Raw genomic sequence first — 17,260 nt, forward strand, 5'->3', positions numbered from 1 at the left:
AAGCATATTCAATGTTCTTACATTGGGCCGCGTGGCGCAATGGATAACGCGTCTGCCTACGGAGCAGAAGATTGCAGGTTCGAATCCTGCCGTGGTCGAGAACTTTTCGCTCCTCGCCTTTTTCGTCTGCCAATCACCGCTGGTGTGCCATGACATGTACTAGTTAAGCAAGCATATTCAATGTTCTTACATTGGGCCGCGTGGCGCAATGGATAACGCGTCTGCCTACGGAGCAGAAGATTGCAGGTTCGAATCCTGCCGTGGTCGAGAACTTTTCGCTCCACGCCTTTTGGTCTGCCAATCTCCGCTGGTGTGCCATGACATGTACTAGTTAAGCAAGCATATTCAATGTTCTTACATTGGGCCGCGTGGCGCAATGGATAACGCGTCTGCCTACGGAGCAGAAGATTGCAGGTTCGAATCCTGCCGTGGTCGAGAACTTTTCGCTCCTCGCCTTTTCGTCTGCTAATCACCGTTGGAGTGCCATGACTTTATAAGTAAAAGCATATCCATCCTCACATTAGGCCGCGTGGCGCAATGGATAACGCGTCTGCCTACGGAGCAGAAGATTGCAGGTTCGAATCCTGCCGTGGTCGAGAACTTTTCGCTCCACGCCTTTTGGTCTGCTAATCACCGTTGGAGTGCCACGATATCCATCCACAGTAGGCCGCGTGGCGCAATGGATAACGCGTCTGCCTACGGAGCAGAAGATTGCAGGTTCGAATCCTGCCGTGGTCGAGAACTTTTCGCTCCACGCCTTTTGGTCTGCTAATCACCGTTGGAGTGCCACGATATCCATCCACAGTAGGCCGCGTGGCGCAATGGATAACGAGTCTGCCTACGGAGCAGAAGATTGCAGGTTCGAATCCTGCCGTGGTCGAGAACTTTTCGCTCCACGCCTTTTGGTCTGCCAATCACCGCTGGTGTGCCACGAAATCCAAAATTCCACAGTAGGCCGCGTGGCGCAATGGATAACGCGTCTGCCTACGGAGCAGAAGATTGCAGGTTCGAATCCTGCCGTGGTCGAGAACTTTCGCTCCACGCCTTTTGGTCTGCTAATCACCGTTGGAGTGCCACGATATCCATCCACAGTAGGCCGCGTGGCGCAATGGATAACGCGTCTGCCTACGGAGCAGAAGATTGCAGGTTCGAATCCTGCCGTGGTCGAGAACTTTTCGCTCCACGCCTTTTGGTCTGCTAATCACCGTTGGAGTGCCACGATATCCATCCACAGTAGGCCGCGTGGCGCAATGGATAACGCGTCTGCCTACGGAGCAGAAGATTGCAGGTTCGAATCCTGCCGTGGTCGAGAACTTTTCGCTCCTCGCCTTTTCGTCTGCTAATCACCGTTGGAGTGCCACGATATCCATCCACAGCAGGCCGCGTGGCGCAATGGATAACGCGTCTGCCTACGGAGCAGAAGATTGCAGGTTCGAATCCTGCCGTGGTCGAGAACTTTTCGCTCCTCGCCTTTTCGTCTGCCAATCTCCGCTGGTGTGCCATGATGTCCATCCACAGTAGGCCGCGTGGCGCAATGGATAACGCGTCTGCCTACGGAGCAGAAGATTGCAGGTTCGAATCCTGCCGTGGTCGAGAACTTTTCGCTCCTCGCCTTTTCGTCTGCCAATCTCCGCTGGTGTGCCATGATGTCCATCCACAGTAGGCCGCGTGGCGCAATGGATAACGCGTCTGCCTACGGAGCAGAAGATTGCAGGTTCGAATCCTGCCGTGGTCGAGAACTTTTCGCTCCTCGCCTTTTGGTCTGCTAATCACCGTTGGAGTGCCACGATATCCATCCACAGTAGGCCGCGTGGCGCAATGGATAACGCGTCTGCCTACGGAGCAGAAGATTGCAGGTTCGAATCCTGCCGTGGTCGAGAACTTTTCGCTCCACGCCTTTTGGTCTGCCAATCTCCGCTGGTGTGCCATGACATGTACTAGTTAAGCAAGCATATTCAATGTTCTTACATTGGGCCGCGTGGCGCAATGGATAACGCGTCTGCCTACGGAGCAGAAGATTGCAGGTTCGAATCCTGCCGTGGTCGAGAACTTTTCGCTCCACGCCTTTTGGTCTGCCAATCACCGCTGGTGTGCCATGACATGTACTAGTTAAGCAAGCATATTCAATGTTCTTACATTGGGCCGCGTGGCGCAATGGATAACGCGTCTGCCTACGGAGCAGAAGATTGCAGGTTCGAATCCTGCCGTGGTCGAGAACTTTTCGCTCCACGCCTTTTGGTCTGCTAATCACCGTTGGAGTGCCACGATATCCGGCAGGCCGCGTGGCGCAATGGATAACGCGTCTGCCTACGGAGCAGAAGATTGCAGGTTCGAATCCTGCCGTGGTCGAGAACTTTTCGCTCCTCGCCTTTTCGTCTGCCAATCTCCGCTGGTGTGCCACGATATGCTAGAACATCCACAGTCAATGGCCGCGTGGCGCAATGGATAACGCGTCTGCCTACGGAGCAGAAGATTGCAGGTTCGAATCCTGCCGTGGTCGAGAACTTTTCGCTCCACGCCTTTTGGTCTGCTAATCACCGTTGGAGTGCCACGATATCCATCCACAGTAGCCGCGTGGCGCAATGGATAACGCGTCTGCCTACGGAGCAGAAGATTGCAGGTTCGAATCCTGCCGTGGTCGAGAACTTTTCGCTCCTCGCCTTTTCGTCTGCCAATCACCGCTGGTGTGCCATGACATTATATAAAAATATCCAATGTCCTTACATTGTAGGCCGCGTGGCGCAATGGATAACGCGTCTGCCTACGGAGCAGAAGATTGCAGGTTCGAATCCTGCCGTGGTCGAGAACTTTTCGCTCCACGCCTTTTGGTCTGCTAATCACCGTTGGAGTGCCACGATATCCATCCACAGTAGGCCGCGTGGCGCAATGGATAACGCGTCTGCCTACGGAGCAGAAGATTGCAGGTTCGAATCCTGCCGTGGTCGAGAACTTTTCGCTCCACGCCTTTTGGTCTGCTAATCACCGTTGGAGTGCCACGATATCCATCCACAGTAGGCCGCGTGGCGCAATGGATAACGCGTCTGCCTACGGAGCAGAAGATTGCAGGTTCGAATCCTGCCGTGGTCGAGAACTTTTCGCTCCACGCCTTTTCGTCTGCTAATCACCGTTGGTGTGCCACGATAGTCCATCCACAGTAGGCCGCGTGGCGCAATGGATAACGCGTCTGCCTACGGAGCAGAAGATTGCAGGTTCGAATCCTGCCGTGGTCGAGAACTTTTCGCTCCACGCCTTTTCGTCTGCTAATCACCGTTGGAGTGCCACGATATCCATCCACAGTAGGCCGCGTGGCGCAATGGATAACGCGTCTGCCTACGGAGCAGAAGATTGCAGGTTCGAATCCTGCCGTGGTCGAGAACTTTTCGCTCCACGCCTTTTGGTCTGCTAATCACCGCTGGTGTGCCACGATATCCATCCACAGTAGGCCGCGTGGCGCAATGGATAACGCGTCTGCCTACGGAGCAGAAGATTGCAGGTTCGAATCCTGCCGTGGTCGAGAACTTTTCGCTCCTCGCCTTTTCGTCTGCTAATCACCGTTGGTGTGCCACGATATCCATCCACAGTAGGCCGCGTGGCGCAATGGATAACGCGTCTGCCTACGGAGCAGAAGATTGCAGGTTCGAATCCTGCCGTGGTCGAGAACTTTTCGCTCCTCGCCTTTTCGTCTGCCAATCTCCGCTGGTGTGCCATGACATGTCCAAGTATCCACAGTAGGCCGCGTGGCGCAATGGATAACGCGTCTGCCTACGGAGCAGAAGATTGCAGGTTCGAATCCTGCCGTGGTCGAGAACTTTTCGCTCCTCGCCTTTTCGTCTGCCAATCTCCGCTGGTGTGCCATGATGTCCATCCACAGTAGGCCGCGTGGCGCAATGGATAACGCGTCTGCCTACGGAGCAGAAGATTGCAGGTTCGAATCCTGCCGTGGTCGAGAACTTTTCGCTCCACGCCTTTTGGTCTGCTAATCACCGTTGGAGTGCCACGATATCCATCCACAGTAGGCCGCGTGGCGCAATGGATAACGCGTCTGCCTACGGAGCAGAAGATTGCAGGTTCGAATCCTGCCGTGGTCGAGAACTTTTCGCTCCACGCCTTTTGGTCTGCCAATCTCCGCTGGTGTGCCATGACATGTACTAGTTAAGCAAGCATATTCAATGTTCTTACATTGGGCCGCGTGGCGCAATGGATAACGCGTCTGCCTACGGAGCAGAAGATTGCAGGTTCGAATCCTGCCGTGGTCGAGAACTTTTCGCTCCTCGCCTTTTCGTCTGCCAATCACCGCTGGTGTGCCATGACATGTACTAGTTAAGCAAGCATATTCAATGTTCTTACATTGGGCCGCGTGGCGCAATGGATAACGCGTCTGCCTACGGAGCAGAAGATTGCAGGTTCGAATCCTGCCGTGGTCGAGAACTTTTCGCTCCACGCCTTTTGGTCTGCCAATCTCCGCTGGTGTGCCATGACATGTACTAGTTAAGCAAGCATATTCAATGTTCTTACATTGGGCCGCGTGGCGCAATGGATAACGCGTCTGCCTACGGAGCAGAAGATTGCAGGTTCGAATCCTGCCGTGGTCGAGAACTTTTCGCTCCTCGCCTTTTCGTCTGCTAATCACCGTTGGAGTGCCACGATATCCATCCACAGCAGGCCGCGTGGCGCAATGGATAACGAGTCTGCCTACGGAGCAGAAGATTGCAGGTTCGAATCCTGCCGTGGTCGAGAACTTTTCGCTCCACGCCTTTTGGTCTGCCAATCTCCGCTGGTGTGCCATGACATGTACTAGCTAAGCAAGCATCAATGTTCTTTGGGGCGTGGCCAATGGATAACGCGTCTGCCTACGGAGCATAAGATTAGGTTCGAATCCTGCCGTGGTCGAGAACTTTTCGCTCCCGCCTTTTGGTCTGCTAATCACCGTTGGAGTGCCACGATATCCATCCACAGTAGCCGTGGCGCAATGGATAACGCGTCTGCCTACGGAGCAGAAGATTGCAGGTTCGAATCCTGCCGTGGTCGAGAACTTTTCGCTCCACGCCTTTTGGTCTGCTAATCACCGTTGGAGTGCCACGATATCCATCCACAGTAGGCCGCGTGGCGCAATGGATAACGCGTCTGCCTACGGAGCAGAAGATTGCAGGTTCGAATCCTGCCGTGGTCGAGAACTTTTCGCTCCACGCCTTTTCGTCTGCTAATCACCGTTGGAGTGCCACGGATATCCATCCACAGTAGGCCGCGTGGCGCAATGGATAACGCGTCTGCCTACGGAGCAGAAGATTGCAGGTTCGAATCCTGCCGTGGTCGAGAACTTTTCGCTCCACGCCTTTTGGTCTGCTAATCACCGTTGGAGTGCCACGATATCCATCCACAGTAGGCCGCGTGGCGCAATGGATAACGCGTCTGCCTACGGAGCAGAAGATTGCAGGTTCGAATCCTGCCGTGGTCGAGAACTTTTCGCTCCTCGCCTTTTGGTCTGCTAATCACCGTTGGAGTGCCACGATATCCATCCACAGTAGGCCGCGTGGCGCAATGGATAACGCGTCTGCCTACGGAGCAGAAGATTGCAGGTTCGAATCCTGCCGTGGTCGAGAACTTTTCGCTCCTCGCCTTTTCGTCTGCCAATCTCCGCTGGTGTGCCATGATATCCATCCACAGTAGGCCGCGTGGCGCAATGGATAACGCGTCTGCCTACGGAGCAGAAGATTGCAGGTTCGAATCCTGCCGTGGTCGAGAACTTTTCGCTCCACGCCTTTTGGTCTGCTAATCACCGTTGGAGTGCCACGATATCCATCCACAGTAGGCCGCGTGGCGCAATGGATAACGCGTCTGCCTACGGAGCAGAAGATTGCAGGTTCGAATCCTGCCGTGGTCGAGAACTTTTCGCTCCACGCCTTTTGGTCTGCTAATCACCGTTGGAGTGCCACGATATCCATCCACAGTAGGCCGCGTGGCGCAATGGATAACGCGTCTGCCTACGGAGCAGAAGATTGCAGGTTCGAATCCTGCCGTGGTCGAGAACTTTTCGCTCCACGCCTTTTGGTCTGCTAATCACCGTTGGAGTGCCACGAAATCCATCCACAGTAGGCCGCGTGGCGCAATGGATAACGCGTCTGCCTACGGAGCAGAAGATTGCAGGTTCGAATCCTGCCGTGGTCGAGAACTTTTCGCTCCACGCCTTTTGGTCTGCTAATCACCGTTGGAGTGCCACGATATCCATCCACAGTAGGCCGCGTGGCGCAATGGATAACGCGTCTGCCTACGGAGCAGAAGATTGCAGGTTCGAATCCTGCCGTGGTCGAGAACTTTTCGCTCCACGCCTTTTGGTCTGCTAATCACCGTTGGAGTGCCACGATATCCATCCACAGTAGGCCGCGTGGCGCAATGGATAACGCGTCTGCCTACGGAGCAGAAGATTGCAGGTTCGAATCCTGCCGTGGTCGAGAACTTTTCGCTCCTCGCCTTTTCGTCTGCTAATCTCCGCTGGTGTGCCACGATATCCATCCACAGTAGGCCGCGTGGCGCAATGGATAACGCGTCTGCCTACGGAGCAGAAGATTGCAGGTTCGAATCCTGCCGTGGTCGAGAACTTTTCGCTCCTCGCCTTTTCGTCTGCCAATCTCCGCTGGTGTGCCATGATGTCCATCCACAGTAGGCCGCGTGGCGCAATGGATAACGCGTCTGCCTACGGAGCAGAAGATTGCAGGTTCGAATCCTGCCGTGGTCGAGAACTTTTCGCTCCTCGCCTTTTCGTCTGCTAATCACCGTTGGTGTGCCACGATATCCATCCACAGTAGGCCGCGTGGCGCAATGGATAACGCGTCTGCCTACGGAGCAGAAGATTGCAGGTTCGAATCCTGCCGTGGTCGAGAACTTTTCGCTCCACGCCTTTTGGTCTGCCAATCACCGTTGGTGTGCCACGATATCCATGCACAGTTCACATTGGGCCGCGTGGCGCAATGGATAACGCGTCTGCCTACGGAGCAGAAGATTGCAGGTTCGAATCCTGCCGTGGTCGAGAACTTTTCGCTCCACGCCTTTTCGTCTGCCAATCACCGCTGGTGTGCCATGACATGTACTAGTTAAGCAAGCATATTCAATGTTCTTACATTGGGCCGCGTGGCGCAATGGATAACGCGTCTGCCTACGGAGCAGAAGATTGCAGGTTCGAATCCTGCCGTGGTCGAGAACTTTTCGCTCCACGCCTTTTCGTCTGCCAATCTCCGCTGGTGTGCCATGACATGTACTAGTTAAAGAAACAATTTTCAATTTTCTTACTTTGGGCCGCGTGGCGCAATGGATAACGCGTCTGCCTACGGAGCAGAAGATTGCAGGTTCGAATCCTGCCGTGGTCGAGAACTTTTCGCTCCTCGCCTTTTCGTCTGCTAATCACCGTTGGAGTGCCACGATATCCATCCACAGCAGGCCGCGTGGCGCAATGGATAACGAGTCTGCCTACGGAGCAGAAGATTGCAGGTTCGAATCCTGCCGTGGTCGAGAACTTTTCGCTCCACGCCTTTTGGTCTGCCAATCTCCGCTGGTGTGCCATGACATGTACTAGTTAAGCAAGCATATTCAATGTTCTTACATTGGGCCGCGTGGCGCAATGGATAACGCGTCTGCCTACGGAGCAGAAGATTGCAGGTTCGAATCCTGCCGTGGTCGAGAACTTTTCGCTCCACGCCTTTTTCGTCTGCCAATCACCGCTGGTGTGCCATCATGTACTAGTTAAGCAAGCATATTCAATTTTTTCCAATGATAACCTTTTTTCTTACGAGGCAAAAATTTTGGGTTTGAATTCTGGCGTGGTTGGGAACTTTTCGCTCCCCGCCTTTTGGTCTGCTAATCACCGTTGGAGTGCCACGATATCCATCCACAGTAGGCCGCGTGGCGCAATGGATAACGCGTCTGCCTACGGAGCAGAAGATTGCAGGTTCGAATCCTGCCGTGGTCGAGAACTTTTCGCTCCACGCCTTTTGGTCTGCTAATCACCGTTGGAGTGCCACGATATCCATCCACAGTAGGCCGCGTGGCGCAATGGATAACGCGTCTGCCTACGGAGCAGAAGATTGCAGGTTCGAATCCTGCCGTGGTCGAGAACTTTTCGCTCCACGCCTTTTGGTCTGCTAATCACCGTTGGAGTGCCACGATATCCATCCACAGTAGGCCGCGTGGCGCAATGGATAACGCGTCTGCCTACGGAGCAGAAGATTGCAGGTTCGAATCCTGCCGTGGTCGAGAACTTTTCGCTCCTCGCCTTTTCGTCTGCCAATCTCCGCTGGTGTGCCATGATGTCCATCCACAGTAGGCCGCGTGGCGCAATGGATAACGCGTCTGCCTACGGAGCAGAAGATTGCAGGTTCGAATCCTGCCGTGGTCGAGAACTTTTCGCTCCTCGCCTTTTCGTCTGCTAATCACCGTTGGAGTGCCACGATATCCATCCACAGCAGGCCGCGTGGCGCAATGGATAACGCGTCTGCCTACGGAGCAGAAGATTGCAGGTTCGAATCCTGCCGTGGTCGAGAACTTTTCGCTCCACGCCTTTTTGGTCTGCCAATCTCCGCTGGTGTGCCATGACATGTACTAGTTAAGCAAGCATATTCAATGTTCTTACATTGGGCCGCGTGGCGCAATGGATAACGCGTCTGCCTACGGAGCAGAAGATTGCAGGTTCGAATCCTGCCGTGGTCGAGAACTTTTCGCTCCTCGCCTTTTCGTCTGCCAATCACCGCTGGTGTGCCATGACATGTACTAGTTAAGCAAGCATATCCAATGTTCTTACATTGGGCCGCGTGGCGCAATGGATAACGCGTCTGCCTACGGAGCAGAAGATTGCAGGTTCGAATCCTGCCGTGGTCGAGAACTTTTCGCTCCACGCCTTTTGGTCTGCCAATCTCCGCTGGTGTGCCATGACATGTACTAGTTAAGCAAGCATATTCAATGTTCTTACATTGGGCCGCGTGGCGCAATGGATAACGCGTCTGCCTACGGAGCAGAAGATTGCAGGTTCGAATCCTGCCGTGGTCGAGAACTTTTCGCTCCACGCCTTTTGGTCTGCTAATCACCGTTGGAGTGCCACGATATCCATCCACAGTAGGCCGCGTGGCGCAATGGATAACGCGTCTGCCTACGGAGCAGAAGATTGCAGGTTCGAATCCTGCCGTGGTCGAGAACTTTTCGCTCCACGCCTTTTGGTCTGCTAATCACCGTTGGAGTGCCACGATATGTACTAACATCCATATTCAATGTTTTAGGGCCGCGTGGCGCAATGGATAACGCGTCTGCCTACGGAGCAGAAGATTGCAGGTTCGAATCCTGCCGTGGTCGAGAACTTTTCGCTCCTCGCCTTTTGGTCTGCTAATCACCGCTGGTGTGCCACGATAAAAGCATATCCAATTCCTTACAGTAGGCCGCGTGGCGCAATGGATAACGCGTCTGCCTACGGAGCAGAAGATTGCAGGTTCGAATCCTGCCGTGGTCGAGAACTTTTCGCTCCACGCCTTTTGGTCTGCTAATCACCGTTGGAGTGCCACGAAAATATCCAATGTCCTTACAGTAGGCCGCGTGGCGCAATGGATAACGCGTCTGCCTACGGAGCAGAAGATTGCAGGTTCGAATCCTGCCGTGGTCGAGAACTTTTCGCTCCACGCCTTTTCGTCTGCTAATCACCGTTGGAGTGCCACGATATCCATCCACAGTAGGCCGCGTGGCGCAATGGATAACGCGTCTGCCTACGGAGCAGAAGATTGCAGGTTCGAATCCTGCCGTGGTCGAGAACTTTTCGCTCCACGCCTTTTGGTCTGCTAATCACCGTTGGAGTGCCACGATATCCATCCACAGTAGGCCGCGTGGCGCAATGGATAACGCGTCTGCCTACGGAGCAGAAGATTGCAGGTTCGAATCCTGCCGTGGTCGAGAACTTTTCGCTCCTCGCCTTTTGCCTGCCAATCACCGTTGGTGTGCCACGATATCCATCCACAGTAGGCCGCGTGGCGCAATGGATAACGCGTCTGCCTACGGAGCAGAAGATTGCAGGTTCGAATCCTGCCGTGGTCGAGAACTTTTCGCTCCACGCCTTTTGGTCTGCCAATCACCGCTGGTGTTTGCCATGATATCCATCCACAGTAGGCCGCGTGGCGCAATGGATAACGCGTCTGCCTACGGAGCAGAAGATTGCAGGTTCGAATCCTGCCGTGGTCGAGAACTTTTCGCTCCTCGCCTTTTCGTCTGCTAATCACCGTTGGTGTGCCATGATATCCATCCACAGTAGGCCGCGTGGCGCAATGGATAACGCGTCTGCCTACGGAGCAGAAGATTGCAGGTTCGAATCCTGCCGTGGTCGAGAACTTTTCGCTCCTCGCCTTTTCGTCTGCCAATCTCCGCTGGTGTGCCATGACATGTACTAGTTAAGCAAGCATATTCATGTCTTACATTGGGCCGCGTGGCGCAATGGATAACGCGTCTGCCTACGGAGCAGAAGATTGCAGGTTCGAATCCTGCCGTGGTCGAGAACTTTTCGCTCCTCGCCTTTTCGTCTGCCAATCACCGTTGGTGTGCCACGATATCCATCCACAGTAGGCCGCGTGGCGCAATGGATAACGCGTCTGCCTACGGAGCAGAAGATTGCAGGTTCGAATCCTGCCGTGGTCGAGAACTTTTCGCTCCACGCCTTTTCGTCTGCCAATCACCGCTGGTGTGCCATGATATCCATCCACAGTAGGCCGCGTGGCGCAATGGATAACGCGTCTGCCTACGGAGCAGAAGATTGCAGGTTCGAATCCTGCCGTGGTCGAGAACTTTTCGCTCCTCGCCTTTTCGTCTGCCAATCTCCGCTGGTGTGCCATGATGTCCATCCACAGTAGGCCGCGTGGCGCAATGGATAACGCGTCTGCCTACGGAGCAGAAGATTGCAGGTTCGAATCCTGCCGTGGTCGAGAACTTTTCGCTCCACGCCTTTTGGTCTGCTAATCACCGTTGGAGTGCCACGATATCCATCCACAGTAGGCCGCGTGGCGCAATGGATAACGCGTCTGCCTACGGAGCAGAAGATTGCAGGTTCGAATCCTGCCGTGGTCGAGAACTTTTCGCTCCACGCCTTTTGGTCTGCTAATCACCGTTGGAGTGCCACGATATCCATCCACAGTAGGCCGCGTGGCGCAATGGATAACGCGTCTGCCTACGGAGCAGAAGATTGCAGGTTCGAATCCTGCCGTGGTCGAGAACTTTTCGCTCCACGCCTTTTGGTCTGCTAATCACCGTTGGAGTGCCACGATATCCATCCACAGTAGGCCGCGTGGCGCAATGGATAACGCGTCTGCCTACGGAGCAGAAGATTGCAGGTTCGAATCCTGCCGTGGTCGAGAACTTTTCGCTCCACGCCTTTTGGTCTGCTAATCACCGTTGGAGTGCCACGATATCCATCCACAGTAGGCCGCGTGGCGCAATGGATAACGCGTCTGCCTACGGAGCAGAAGATTGCAGGTTCGAATCCTGCCGTGGTCGAGAACTTTTCGCTCCTCGCCTTTTCGTCTGCTAATCACCGTTGGAGTGCCACGATATCCATCCACAGTAGGCCGCGTGGCGCAATGGATAACGCGTCTGCCTACGGAGCAGAAGATTGCAGGTTCGAATCCTGCCGTGGTCGAGAACTTTTCGCTCCTCGCCTTTTCGTCTGCCAATCTGGGTGCCCATATCCATCCACACCAAAAACGTCGCCTACGGAGCAGATCAGTCGAATCCCCGTGGTCGAGAACTTGCTCCTCGCCTTTTCGTCTGCCAATCTCCGCTGGTGTGCCATGATGTCCATCCACAGTAGGCCGCGTGGCGCAATGGATAACGCGTCTGCCTACGGAGCAGAAGATTGCAGGTTCGAATCCTGCCGTGGTCGAGAACTTTTCGCTCCTCGCCTTTTCGTCTGCCAATCTCCGCTGGTGTGCCATGATGTCCATCCACAGTAGGCCGCGTGGCGCAATGGATAACGCGTCTGCCTACGGAGCAGAAGATTGCAGGTTCGAATCCTGCCGTGGTCGAGAACTTTTCGCTCCACGCCTTTTGGTCTGCTAATCACCGTTGGAGTGCCACGATATCCATCCACAGTAGGCCGCGTGGCGCAATGGATAACGCGTCTGCCTACGGAGCAGAAGATTGCAGGTTCGAATCCTGCCGTGGTCGAGAACTTTTCGCTCCTCGCCTTTTCGTCTGCTAATCACCGTTGGAGTGCCACGATATCCATCCACAGCAGGCCGCGTGGCGCAATGGATAACGCGTCTGCCTACGGAGCAGAAGATTGCAGGTTCGAATCCTGCCGTGGTCGAGAACTTTTCGCTCCTCGCCTTTTCGTCTGCCAATCTCCGCTGGTGTGCCATGATGTCCATCCACAGTAGGCCGCGTGGCGCAATGGATAACGCGTCTGCCTACGGAGCAGAAGATTGCAGGTTCGAATCCTGCCGTGGTCGAGAACTTTTCGCTCCTCGCCTTTTCGTCTGCCAATCTCCGCTGGTGTGCCATGATGTCCATCCACAGTAGGCCGCGTGGCGCAATGGATAACGCGTCTGCCTATGGAGCAGAAGATTGCAGGTTCGAATCCTGCCGTGGTCGAGAACTTTTCGCTCCTCGCCTTTTCGTCTGCCAATCACCGCTGGTGTGCCATGACATGTACTAGTTAAGCAAGCATATTCAATGTTCTTACATTGGGCCGCGTGGCGCAATGGATAACGCGTCTGCCTACGGAGCAGAAGATTGCAGGTTCGAATCCTGCCGTGGTCGAGAACTTTTCGCTCCACGCCTTTTGGTCTGCTAATCACCGTTGGAGTGCCACGATATCCATCCACAGTAGGCCGCGTGGCGCAATGGATAACGCGTCTGCCTACGGAGCAGAAGATTGCAGGTTCGAATCCTGCCGTGGTCGAGAACTTTTCGCTCCACGCCTTTTGGTCTGCTAATCACCGTTGGAGTGCCACGATATCCATCCACAGTAGGCCGCGTGGCGCAATGGATATCGCGTCTGCCTACGGAGCAGAAGATTGCAGGTTCGAATCCTGCCGTGGTCGAGAACTTTTCGCTCCACGCCTTTTGGTCTGCCAATCTCCGCTGGTGTGCCATGACATGTACTAGTTAAGCAAGCATATTCAATGTTCTTACATTGGGCCGCGTGGCGCAATGGATAACGCGTCTGCCTACGGAGCAGAAGATTGCAGGTTCGAATCCTGCCGTGGTCGAGAACTTTTCGCTCCACGCCTTTTGGTCTGCTAATCACCGTTGGAGTGCCACGATATCCATCCACAGTAGGCCGCGTGGCGCAATGGATAACGCGTCTGCCTACGGAGCAGAAGATTGCAGGTTCGAATCCTGCCGTGGTCGAGAACTTTTCGCTCCACGCCTTTTGGTCTGCCAATCTCCGCTGGTGTGCCATGACATGTACTAGTTAAGCAAGCATATTCAATGTTCTTACATTGGGCCGCGTGGCGCAATGGATAACGCGTCTGCCTACGGAGCAGAAGATTGCAGGTTCGAATCCTGCCGTGGTCGAGAACTTTTCGCTCCACGCCTTTTGGTCTGCTAATCACCGTTGGAGTGCCACGATATCCATCCACAGTAGGCCGCGTGGCGCAATGGATAACGCGTCTGCCTACGGAGCAGAAGATTGCAGGTTCGAATCCTGCCGTGGTCGAGAACTTTTCGCTCCTCGCCTTTTCGTCTGCCAATCTCCGCTGGTGTGCCATGATGTCCATCCACAGTAGGCCGCGTGGCGCAATGGATAACGCGTCTGCCTACGGAGCAGAAGATTGCAGGTTCGAATCCTGCCGTGGTCGAGAACTTTTCGCTCCTCGCCTTTTCGTCTGCCAATCTCCGCTGGTGTGCCATGATGTCCATCCACAGTAGGCCGCGTGGCGCAATGGATAACGCGTCTGCCTACGGAGCAGAAGATTGCAGGTTCGAATCCTGCCGTGGTCGAGAACTTTTCGCTCCATGCCTTTTGGTCTGCTAATCACCGTTGGAGTGCCACGATATCCATCCACAGTAGGCCGCGTGGCGCAATGGATAACGCGTCTGCCTACGGAGCAGAAGATTGCAGGTTCGAATCCTGCCGTGGTCGAGAACTTTTCGCTCCACGCCTTTTGGTCTGCCAATCTCCGCTGGTGTGCCATGACATGTACTAGTTAAGCAAGCATATTCAATGTTCTTACATTGGGCCGCGTGGCGCAATGGATAACGCGTCTGCCTACGGAGCAGAAGATTGCAGGTTCGAATCCTGCCGTGGTCGAGAACTTTTCGCTCCATGCCTTTTGGTCTGCTAATCACCGTTGGAGTGCCACGATATCCATCCACAGTAGGCCGCGTGGCGCAATGGATAACGCGTCTGCCTACGGAGCAGAAGATTGCAGGTTCGAATCCTGCCGTGGTCGAGAACTTTTCGCTCCTCGCCTTTTCGTCTGCCAATCTCCGCTGGTGTGCCATGATGTCCATCCACAGTAGGCCGCGTGGCGCAATGGATAACGCGTCTGCCTACGGAGCAGAAGATTGCAGGTTCGAATCCTGCCGTGGTCGAGAACTTTTCGCTCCTCGCCTTTTCGTCTGCCAATCTCCGCTGGTGTGCCATGATGTCCATCCACAGTAGGCCGCGTGGCGCAATGGATAACGCGTCTGCCTATGGAGCAGAAGATTGCAGGTTCGAATCCTGCCGTGGTCGAGAACTTTTCGCTCCTCGCCTTTTCGTCTGCCAATCACCGCTGGTGTGCCATGACATGTACTAGTTAAGCAAGCATATTCAATGTTCTTACATTGGGCCGCGTGGCGCAATGGATAACGCGTCTGCCTACGGAGCAGAAGATTGCAGGTTCGAATCCTGCCGTGGTCGAGAACTTTTCGCTCCACGCCTTTTCGTCTGCCAATCACCGCTGGTGTGCCATGACATGTACTAGTTAAGCAAGCATATTCAATGTTCTTACATTGGGCCGCGTGGCGCAATGGATAACGCGTCTGCCTACGGAGCAGAAGATTGCAGGTTCGAATCCTGCCGTGGTCGAGAACTTTTCGCTCCACGCCTTTTGGTCTGCTAATCACCGTTGGAGTGCCACGATATCCATCCACAGTAGGCCGCGTGGCGCAATGGATAACGCGTCTGCCTACGGAGCAGAAGATTGCAGGTTCGAATCCTGCCGTGGTCGAGAACTTTTCGCTCCACGCCTTTTGGTCTGCTAATCACCGTTGGAGTGCCACGATATCCATCCACAGTAGGCCGCGTGGCGCAATGGATATCGCGTCTGCCTACGGAGCAGAAGATTGCAGGTTCGAATCCTGCCGTGGTCGAGAACTTTTCGCTCCACGCCTTTTGGTCTGCCAATCTCCGCTGGTGTGCCATGACATGTACTAGTTAAGCAAGCATATTCAATGTTCTTACATTGGGCCGCGTGGCGCAATGGATAACGCGTCTGCCTACGGAGCAGAAGATTGCAGGTTCGAATCCTGCCGTGGTCGAGAACTTTTCGCTCCATGCCTTTTGGTCTGCTAATCACCGTTGGAGTGCCACGATATCCATCCACAGTAGGCCGCGTGGCGCAATGGATAACGCGTCTGCCTACGGAGCAGAAGATTGCAGGTTCGAATCCTGCCGTGGTCGAGAACTTTTCGCTCCACGCCTTTTGGTCTGCCAATCTCCGCTGGTGTGCCATGACATGTACTAGTTAAGCAAGCATATTCAATGTTCTTACATTGGGCCGCGTGGCGCAATGGATAACGCGTCTGCCTACGGAGCAGAAGATTGCAGGTTCGAATCCTGCCGTGGTCGAGAACTTTTCGCTCCATGCCTTTTGGTCTGCTAATCACCGTTGGAGTGCCACGATATCCATCCACAGCAGGCCGCGTGGCGCAATGGATAACGCGTCTGCCTACGGAGCAGAAGATTGCAGGTTCGAATCCTGCCGTGGTCGAGAACTTTTCGCTCCATGCCTTTTGGTCTGCTAATCACCGTTGGAGTGCCACGATATCCATCCACAGCAGGCCGCGTGGCGCAATGGATAACGCGTCTGCCTACGGAGCAGAATATTGCAGGTTCGAATCCTGCCGTGGTCGAGAACTTTTCGCTCCTCGCCTTTTCGTCTGCCAATCTCCGCTGGTGTGCCATGATATCCATCCACAGCAGGCCGCGTGGCGCAATGGATAACGAGTCTGCCTACGGAGCAGAAGATTGCAGGTTCGAATCCTGCCGTGGTCGAGAACTTTTCGCTCCTCGCCTTTTCGTCTGCCAATCACCGCTGGTGTGCCATGACATGTACTAGTTAAGCAAGCATATTCAATGTTCTTACATTGGGCCGCGTGGCGCAATGGATAACGCGTCTGCCTACGGAGCAGAAGATTGCAGGTTCGAATCCTGCCGTGGTCGAGAACTTTTCGCTCCTCGCCTTTTCGTCTGTTAATCACCGCTGGTGCTCCATGACATGTACTAGTTAAGCAAGCATATTCAATGTTCTTACATTGGGCCGCGTGACGCAATGGATAAGGCGTCTGCCTACGGAGCAGAAGATTGCAGGTTCGAATCCTGCCGTGGTCGAGAACTCTTCGCTCCACGCCTTTTGGTCTGCTAATCACCCTTGGAGTGCCACGATATTCGGTAGGCCGCGTGGCGCAATGGATAACGCTTCTGCCTACGGAGCAGAAGATTGCAGGTTCGAATCCTGCCGTGGTCGTGAGCTCTTCGCTCCACGCCTTTTGGTCTGTTAATCACCGTTGTTGTGGCATGATATGTGCTAGTTAAAGAAGCATATTCAATGTTCTTGCATAAGAGGTAGGTAGCTTTCACGTGGTGAGTTCCAAGGACCTGTTATTATTTACTTCTTAAATATCACTGCTCTATTTATTGTTAGCCACGCATATATCTGGACTCTGCGAAGCAGGAGGGAAATCAGCGTTCAATGTTTCTGGAGGCTTAATTGGATGAGTGGATGAGTGAATACCTAGAGATTGGAATATTAGTGTCAAAAAACCATCACACTCCGTCAGGAAGGCCCCGAGTAGCTCGTTCAGATTACTTGGCAAAGTTTTCAAAAAAAAATACGATGGTTTTTTGACACTAATACTTCACTCTCTAGGTATTCACTCATCCATTCTCTCCGTTCATGCAAATTTTGGTTGAGGTTCAAGGTTCCATGCTACATGAGCGGTCGAAGATCGGAGGCGCTGACATCTGTCAAGGAGTGTGTAATGAACATGGGACGAGTACATCGTCGTCGTCAACGAAAACCGTTGATGGAGATCT

General features: G+C 54.1%; 16 protein-coding genes across 21 annotated transcripts; 3 read left to right on the plus strand and 13 right to left on the minus strand.

Annotated features, from left to right (window-relative positions):
• Nucleotides 1-821: 821 nt before the first annotated feature.
• Nucleotides 822-1,343, plus strand: RB195_007623 (uncharacterized protein; the record flags this gene model as incomplete). The annotated part of the gene is made up of 1 exon (XM_064181350.1): nucleotides 822-1,343. One exon carries the CDS (start codon nucleotides 822-824, stop codon nucleotides 1,341-1,343), a length of 522 nt encoding a protein of 173 aa, XP_064038145.1.
• Nucleotides 1,344-1,551: 208 nt separating this feature from the next.
• Nucleotides 1,552-1,929, minus strand: RB195_007624 (uncharacterized protein; the record flags this gene model as incomplete). Its single annotated transcript, XM_064181351.1, has 1 exon — nucleotides 1,552-1,929. One exon carries the CDS (start codon nucleotides 1,927-1,929, stop codon nucleotides 1,552-1,554), a length of 378 nt encoding a protein of 125 aa, XP_064038146.1.
• Nucleotides 1,930-3,544: 1,615 nt separating this feature from the next.
• Nucleotides 3,545-3,865, minus strand: RB195_007625 (uncharacterized protein; the record flags this gene model as incomplete). The annotated part of the gene is made up of 1 exon (XM_064181352.1): nucleotides 3,545-3,865. One exon carries the CDS (start codon nucleotides 3,863-3,865, stop codon nucleotides 3,545-3,547), a length of 321 nt encoding a protein of 106 aa, XP_064038147.1.
• On the minus strand, nucleotides 3,763-4,140 carry RB195_007626 (uncharacterized protein; the record flags this gene model as incomplete). The annotated part of the gene is made up of 1 exon (XM_064181353.1): nucleotides 3,763-4,140. One exon carries the CDS (start codon nucleotides 4,138-4,140, stop codon nucleotides 3,763-3,765), a length of 378 nt encoding a protein of 125 aa, XP_064038148.1.
• RB195_007627 (uncharacterized protein) lies at nucleotides 3,977-4,786 on the minus strand (the record flags this gene model as incomplete). Its single annotated transcript, XM_064181354.1, has 1 exon — nucleotides 3,977-4,786. The coding sequence occupies one exon, from the start codon at nucleotides 4,784-4,786 to the stop codon at nucleotides 3,977-3,979; it is 810 nt and encodes a 269-aa protein (XP_064038149.1).
• A 557-nt stretch (nucleotides 4,787-5,343) lies between these two features.
• On the minus strand, nucleotides 5,344-5,658 carry RB195_007628 (uncharacterized protein; the record flags this gene model as incomplete). The annotated part of the gene is made up of 1 exon (XM_064181355.1): nucleotides 5,344-5,658. The coding sequence occupies one exon, from the start codon at nucleotides 5,656-5,658 to the stop codon at nucleotides 5,344-5,346; it is 315 nt and encodes a 104-aa protein (XP_064038150.1).
• Nucleotides 5,659-6,337: 679 nt separating this feature from the next.
• Nucleotides 6,338-6,652, minus strand: RB195_007629 (uncharacterized protein; the record flags this gene model as incomplete). 2 transcript variants are annotated; one of them, XM_064181356.1, is made up of 1 exon in its annotated part: nucleotides 6,338-6,652. In XM_064181356.1, the coding sequence occupies one exon, from the start codon at nucleotides 6,650-6,652 to the stop codon at nucleotides 6,338-6,340; it is 315 nt and encodes a 104-aa protein (XP_064038151.1). The 2 variants fall into 2 exon arrangements, with proteins under 2 accessions (XP_064038151.1, XP_064038152.1); XM_064181357.1 differs by having other exon boundaries at nucleotides 6,338-6,643.
• A 1,550-nt stretch (nucleotides 6,653-8,202) lies between these two features.
• On the minus strand, nucleotides 8,203-8,586 carry RB195_007630 (uncharacterized protein; the record flags this gene model as incomplete). Its single annotated transcript, XM_064181358.1, has 1 exon — nucleotides 8,203-8,586. The coding sequence occupies one exon, from the start codon at nucleotides 8,584-8,586 to the stop codon at nucleotides 8,203-8,205; it is 384 nt and encodes a 127-aa protein (XP_064038153.1).
• Nucleotides 8,587-9,809: 1,223 nt separating this feature from the next.
• On the minus strand, nucleotides 9,810-10,400 carry RB195_007631 (uncharacterized protein; the record flags this gene model as incomplete). Its single annotated transcript, XM_064181361.1, has 1 exon — nucleotides 9,810-10,400. One exon carries the CDS (start codon nucleotides 10,398-10,400, stop codon nucleotides 9,810-9,812), a length of 591 nt encoding a protein of 196 aa, XP_064038154.1.
• A 72-nt stretch (nucleotides 10,401-10,472) lies between these two features.
• On the minus strand, nucleotides 10,473-10,859 carry RB195_007632 (uncharacterized protein; the record flags this gene model as incomplete). 2 transcript variants are annotated; one of them, XM_064181362.1, is made up of 1 exon in its annotated part: nucleotides 10,473-10,859. In XM_064181362.1, the coding sequence occupies one exon, from the start codon at nucleotides 10,857-10,859 to the stop codon at nucleotides 10,473-10,475; it is 387 nt and encodes a 128-aa protein (XP_064038155.1). The 2 variants fall into 2 exon arrangements, with proteins under 2 accessions (XP_064038155.1, XP_064038156.1); XM_064181363.1 differs by having other exon boundaries at nucleotides 10,473-10,850.
• A 537-nt stretch (nucleotides 10,860-11,396) lies between these two features.
• RB195_007633 (uncharacterized protein) lies at nucleotides 11,397-11,954 on the minus strand (the record flags this gene model as incomplete). Of its 2 annotated transcripts, none has more annotated exons than XM_064181364.1 (1): nucleotides 11,397-11,954. In XM_064181364.1, one exon carries the CDS (start codon nucleotides 11,952-11,954, stop codon nucleotides 11,397-11,399), a length of 558 nt encoding a protein of 185 aa, XP_064038157.1. The 2 variants fall into 2 exon arrangements, with proteins under 2 accessions (XP_064038157.1, XP_064038158.1); XM_064181365.1 differs by having other exon boundaries at nucleotides 11,397-11,945.
• Nucleotides 11,955-12,065: 111 nt separating this feature from the next.
• Nucleotides 12,066-12,380, minus strand: RB195_007634 (uncharacterized protein; the record flags this gene model as incomplete). 2 transcript variants are annotated; one of them, XM_064181366.1, is made up of 1 exon in its annotated part: nucleotides 12,066-12,380. In XM_064181366.1, the coding sequence occupies one exon, from the start codon at nucleotides 12,378-12,380 to the stop codon at nucleotides 12,066-12,068; it is 315 nt and encodes a 104-aa protein (XP_064038159.1). The 2 variants fall into 2 exon arrangements, with proteins under 2 accessions (XP_064038159.1, XP_064038160.1); XM_064181367.1 differs by having other exon boundaries at nucleotides 12,066-12,371.
• Nucleotides 12,381-13,253: 873 nt separating this feature from the next.
• On the minus strand, nucleotides 13,254-13,736 carry RB195_007635 (uncharacterized protein; the record flags this gene model as incomplete). 2 transcript variants are annotated; one of them, XM_064181368.1, is made up of 1 exon in its annotated part: nucleotides 13,254-13,736. In XM_064181368.1, one exon carries the CDS (start codon nucleotides 13,734-13,736, stop codon nucleotides 13,254-13,256), a length of 483 nt encoding a protein of 160 aa, XP_064038161.1. The 2 variants fall into 2 exon arrangements, with proteins under 2 accessions (XP_064038161.1, XP_064038162.1); XM_064181369.1 differs by having other exon boundaries at nucleotides 13,254-13,727.
• Nucleotides 13,737-13,775: 39 nt separating this feature from the next.
• RB195_007636 (uncharacterized protein) lies at nucleotides 13,776-14,153 on the minus strand (the record flags this gene model as incomplete). Its single annotated transcript, XM_064181370.1, has 1 exon — nucleotides 13,776-14,153. The coding sequence occupies one exon, from the start codon at nucleotides 14,151-14,153 to the stop codon at nucleotides 13,776-13,778; it is 378 nt and encodes a 125-aa protein (XP_064038163.1).
• Nucleotides 14,154-14,284: 131 nt separating this feature from the next.
• RB195_007637 (uncharacterized protein) lies at nucleotides 14,285-14,623 on the plus strand (the record flags this gene model as incomplete). Its single annotated transcript, XM_064181371.1, has 1 exon — nucleotides 14,285-14,623. The coding sequence occupies one exon, from the start codon at nucleotides 14,285-14,287 to the stop codon at nucleotides 14,621-14,623; it is 339 nt and encodes a 112-aa protein (XP_064038164.1).
• A 1,327-nt stretch (nucleotides 14,624-15,950) lies between these two features.
• On the plus strand, nucleotides 15,951-16,283 carry RB195_007638 (uncharacterized protein; the record flags this gene model as incomplete). The annotated part of the gene is made up of 1 exon (XM_064181372.1): nucleotides 15,951-16,283. One exon carries the CDS (start codon nucleotides 15,951-15,953, stop codon nucleotides 16,281-16,283), a length of 333 nt encoding a protein of 110 aa, XP_064038165.1.
• Nucleotides 16,284-17,260: the final 977 nt, after the last annotated feature.

This window comes from Necator americanus, chromosome I (assembly GCF_031761385.1).
Source record: "Necator americanus strain Aroian chromosome I, whole genome shotgun sequence".
Classification (NCBI taxonomy): domain Eukaryota; kingdom Metazoa; phylum Nematoda; class Chromadorea; order Rhabditida; family Ancylostomatidae; genus Necator; species Necator americanus.